The following is a 5,132-nucleotide window of genomic DNA, read 5'->3' as shown; positions in this document are numbered from 1 at the left end:
CTGGTGCCGTCTGTAACATAACATTTCATAATGAAAGCTCCCAAGCAGCAGCAGCAGCAAACTACCTCCCTCTTTTTTCAAATAAAATATAACATTGTAAATAATGACATAGTGCGAGGCCACTTCATTTTAATATGATCCAGAGTATTGCTATTGCTTGCGTTTGCAGCGTGTCCGCTATGATCAGAATAGGAATACCATCCACCCAGAGAAACAATTCAGTGTGAGGGACAGTATTACGGAAATTAGAATCACACATAAAGCAAGGGCTCCTTAGAAAGGAAGACAACACTGCTCATAAAACATTACTAAATATTTTACCTGCAAAAAGGAGCAGATCTGTTTGGTGAGGTCTAACAGACTCTCCTCTCCCTGATGCAGAGTCCGAGTAATGGCAACAGTAAGCCACTCTCTGATGGCTTGCGAATTGCCCTGGTAGAAGAGGTCTGTGGCAGCACAGTTCTGGGAGTGGATGCAGTGTTGCAGGGACTGGGCCAAAAGAATAGAACTTGAACTGATTGTTCCATCTGTAATAACAAGTTAAGATATGACAAATTTGGAGATCACTTCAACATGTTTATGTAGCCTGTGAAACAGACAGTGGAAAGAAGTTTTAAAACACTTGGAAGATTACAAGCCTCTATTTCCACTCCTGTGCAAGTGCAAAACTCCTCCCAAAGATCAGCAGTAGAAAGGATCCATCCAAGACTAGACTTGCACCCCGACATAGTTGGTTGCAGATGGGACAGACCTCTAAATGCCAGCTGTGTTCTTCACCTGCCTTAAGCCAACCCTTAGGGAGGTCTGCCAGGCATACACTGAGCTGTGGGTTCACAGCTGCCTCATTTTGTCCCATGTATGAAGGCAGCCATATTTCAATTTCCTGCATAAGTACAATGAGAACAAGTGACCAGAAGTGCTCTCTTCCCCACTCACTCTAGATGAGGTGAGAGCAGCTTTATCTGTCCTCAAGCTTTCCCCATGTATGAACAAGATAGCTTTTGGGTGGCCCTGAGTGAGTCGCAAGCCCCTACATCTCATGGCTGTCATTCTGGAGCTAACGGGAGAAGTCAACGAAAAACAAAGTGTAGTGCACAAAGGAGTAGGCAATTCATCAAAATGCCAGTTTGGAAACTGTATGTATTAGCAGGACTTGAATTAAGACATACTTTAAAGAGGAAAAACTAAATAAAAGCTTGTAAAATTATTCTCAAAGCCATGCAAAGTAGTGCTGTACTCTGCAAGAGGATCTTTTACAATGCAGCATCTGTTAGAGGTAGCCAAGTTTCAAAGTAACTGGAGAATGGAACAGGACTCTTTCCAATGGTAAATAATTACTTTCAATTATTAATAGACTATATTTAGCACTTCCTTTCTCCTTATGCTCCAGCCACGTTACACGCATTCCTTTGCATGCAGAATAGCTTTGTCACGATAATTGTCTTTGTTAACACTCACTTGAATTAGCCAAAGATTCTTTTCCATGATTCAGCACATACATTCTCTAACCAGATCTGTGATTCCAGTAGGAAAAGGACAAACCACTTTGTGAAATGAAGAAGAGTTGAATTTTGAAAACTGTGAGACCCAACTGGCATTTAGTTTTACTACCCTGGATTCGAAGTATAAAACATTCTCAATTCCTTACAAGTATCCCGAATGGATACTCCCCCGCCCCCCAATAAACAGAAGACCACCAATGACAAAGGGACAGAAGCACACCAAATGGAATCTTAGGAGGGACTCTGAACTCTCTTGAGCACTTTTAATTAGATCATTAGCAAGAATTTCAGTTTAGTACCCTAACACTAAGGTCAGGAGTCCATGGAGACATTTTTTCAAATACCATCATTACTAACTAATTAATCAATAAGTGCCAAATTAGTTAGACTTTTTTTTTTGTCCCCAGAAAACTATTGCACCAGAAAAGAGCTGTTATAAAAATTAGTGTTTACCAGGAAGAGGTGGTGCAAGAAGTTGGTTGGATAGCAACTGCAGGTGCTCCAGAGTGATATCACGGATAGCAGGAATATGAAACAGCCGAGTAAACATATGTGGAGATTTGGGGGCAAAAATATTGAGGAGAGCCATGCGGCAGTATAGTTTGGCCAGAGAAGCTTCACTTCGCAAAAGCTCTCTAGAAAACACAACATCAAAACATAAAATTGCTTCACCACACTTAAAATAAGACATATCCAGCGATGTGCCCCTGAATCCAAACATATATACCTAATTATTCAAAAGGTTCAAGTAGACCCAAATCTTTCTTATTCACTTAAGATAGCACTCAGCCCATCTAATTCTGGTACCAGATTAAGGCACCTGAATTAGAAGCCAACTCTCCACAAAGTCAGTCAACAGTTCTTAAGCTTTTAGATAGCAACTGACTGATGGTACAAGAAACCTAAGCTTCAAGGAAGGTACCTGTTAGATCAGCATGTATAAAAACACTTTCACATGACTAAGTAAAATCCTTCCAACAAGACAATTATAATCAATTTCCTTTATTACAAAAAAAAACAAAAAACAAAAAAAATCAAAACCCCACTACCCATTAAAACACGGATCTTTGTCAGCTTTAATCCAACAACTACAATACGATTTAGAAGTCTACTACTGCTCAAAATAAGGTTGCAGTAGATAATTGTACTGTAGGAAATGCTATAGATCAAGTCAGATATTACAAATGCCTTCTAACTACATTTCTTTTTTTTACCTGTGAATTTGGATATTGGTATTATCCAGGGTAACCAATCCATTTGTTGCAGTCCTCCTATAACCAGCAGGTGGCCTTTCTAACATGTCAATAGGATACCAGTATCTTACCAGAACTCCTTCACTTCTGAGATACGTCTCTACTTGTACCAGTTCATTTACCTGGAACATCAAAACCAATGCTGTCAAAAAACACAGTAACGATCATTTTTTTTTCCTTCAGTAAGAGCACCAAATCACCATTCTAAGCAGTTTAGTACACTTAATCATACTTGCTCACAGATGTGTGATGCTGATACATTAAAAGCCATCCCAAGGTATCTTTACTCACCGAATCAACATCCAGAACAACACCATGAAGACCAAATGTCTTCAGCATCCCACGAATAGCAAACTTGGGTAAAGCTGTTCCAACAGCACTACTGGTAACGTTGTTACTGTCAGGAGAGCGAGTCACCACTGTGAGACCTGGTCAGAAAGGGACACCACAATTTTTAAGGTACAGCATTTTCCTCAGATTGACAATTTATCCAGTAGATACCAAGTACCAGAGCCCATGGCTTTTATTTCCCCCTCAAGATACTTTTTGCTGACCTTACCTTTTCGTACTTTATCAATTGTAAATTTGTTTGCTTCATCTTTGATATCCTCGATAGTAGGAAGGTAGAGGTCTCTTGGGATGCCACCATTTTCCTCGTAGAGGAATTCTACAGTTTGTCGTGCTATATCAACCATTCCTGGTAGACAGAAGGGAGTGCTAGTTATTTTCCCCAGCCGCTTGAAATAAATTCTTATTCTCATTAACGTCATAAGCAGATGAGCTGTCTAATTACTTAAATATTCTTTCAGTCAGGCTGATAGAGAGGGAGTGGAGCTTTCCGAGACACACTTGTATGCTTCTCATTAAGGCTCAGAATTCTTACTTTGCTCTTACTGTGACTTTCCCACAAACAGGTCGTCTTGCCAGAACTGTATTCATTTACAAATCCCCCCCTTATTAAAGTGTTCCTCAAAAGTTTTGCCTTGGTATAGTCATAGACAGAAAACATATATAGATAATTTCTTGCTAAACTATTATTCCAAAGTATTTCTATATCCACATCACAACAGCACAACAAATTCTGCCACTATTTCCAAAGCCATTTTCCCTATTTAAATAGTCCAACTTAAATAAAAGAGTTAAAGAAAAATCATGACCCCAAACAAAATTCTAAGCACTGATGAAAACAGCAAGTGATTTTTTCTTCTTTAATTTAAATTTTCCAGCCCTGAATACAGTAAAACATGAAAGAAACACAGGTGTTATCTTCACACTTATTGCACATCATATAAAACAACGTGCATGGAAATAAACATAGCCATACCTAACTGTAAAGCTCCTTTAATCTGATCCAACCCAGACTTCCTCTCAGCCTCATTACGGAATCTTCTTCTAATTGTTGAAAACTTTAGTTTCCCAGGCTTTAACCAACAGGGCATAGTGATCCTCCTACAAAGACAAAAGTTATTTAGAACACCAAGAAGACAGAAAAGTTAACAGCTATATTTTCCTTAAGGAAGCAGGGAAAACTCTTATGTGGCAAAACTTAAAAATCTGAATTACGAGATCTGTATTTAGACTACAAGTTACAGCAGGCAGAGCTTGCCACGTTCCTCACCCGGGGAATATCATCATCGTCGTCATCATCACTTTCATCATCTGCAATAGGAGGGGGATGAGGATCGGGGCCCGATGTGATAAAGTTCTCATAGCTTAATTCCATTTTATAGTGGCAAGATGTGTCACTGTCATATTCTGCAAAACACATATGGAAATAGTGAGATCGTAATGCACTGGAAGGCATGCAAAAATATTCCATGAAGTTTCTGAGATATATTGCATTCCATGGTCTCCAATCAGTCTGTGGAAGTGTAATGCATTTTGACATAGCATAACCAATTGGCTGATTCAATCAACTATAACATGTTATTTTATTCAAAGCCCTAAGAAGATAATTTCTCATTGTAGTTGCGTTAATTGAGAATAATTTGTGCATCCATATAAAAGACCACCAAAGTAAGATATTTTTTTTTTTTTAATTGCCTCGTCTAAGATCAAATAGGCCTGTATTTGACAATGCTTGTTGTACTGCTTTACCTAAATAGGCAGTACCCTAAGGACTGCAGCCAGGATGTGCTTAAATCCTATTTAATTGATTGTAATTTCTCCTGAAAGAGATTTTAAAAAAATGTTAATCATCACTTTACGTTGTTGAGCCGTAGCAACAGCAGCAATTCTACAAGGAGGTCCATGGGTCCCAGGATCAGAAGCTATGCTGGTGCCCGCATCGTTATCACTATCAGAAGCCATGGCAAAAGGCAATGCTTCGAAGTTGGCGCTTATTTCTTCAGCTAGGTCAACACACAGATCAGCGGCA

At 39.1% G+C, this 5,132-nt stretch overlaps 1 protein-coding gene across 1 annotated transcript in view; it reads right to left on the bottom strand.

The window, feature by feature from the left end:
- HECTD4 (HECT domain containing E3 ubiquitin protein ligase 4) overlaps window positions 1–5,132 on the bottom strand; it is a 65,777-nt gene that overhangs the window by 19,799 nt on the left and 40,846 nt on the right. Inside the window, 9 exon segments of the mRNA XM_009334449.1 lie at window positions 322–527; window positions 1,956–2,137; window positions 2,717–2,877; window positions 3,047–3,183; window positions 3,315–3,452; window positions 4,080–4,156; window positions 4,158–4,204; window positions 4,374–4,510; window positions 4,963–5,132. The exon segment at window positions 4,963–5,132 is cut by the window's right edge and continues 17 nt beyond it. Coding sequence (XP_009332724.1) covers window positions 322–527; window positions 1,956–2,137; window positions 2,717–2,877; window positions 3,047–3,183; window positions 3,315–3,452; window positions 4,080–4,156; window positions 4,158–4,204; window positions 4,374–4,510; window positions 4,963–5,132 — 1,255 coding nt within the window.

This window comes from Pygoscelis adeliae, unplaced genomic scaffold, assembly GCF_000699105.1.
Source record: "Pygoscelis adeliae isolate BGI_AS28 unplaced genomic scaffold, ASM69910v1 Scaffold262, whole genome shotgun sequence".
Classification (NCBI taxonomy): domain Eukaryota; kingdom Metazoa; phylum Chordata; class Aves; order Sphenisciformes; family Spheniscidae; genus Pygoscelis; species Pygoscelis adeliae.
The sequence above is the reverse complement of the archived record's forward strand: the minus strand, read 5'-3'. Positions and strand labels throughout refer to the sequence as shown.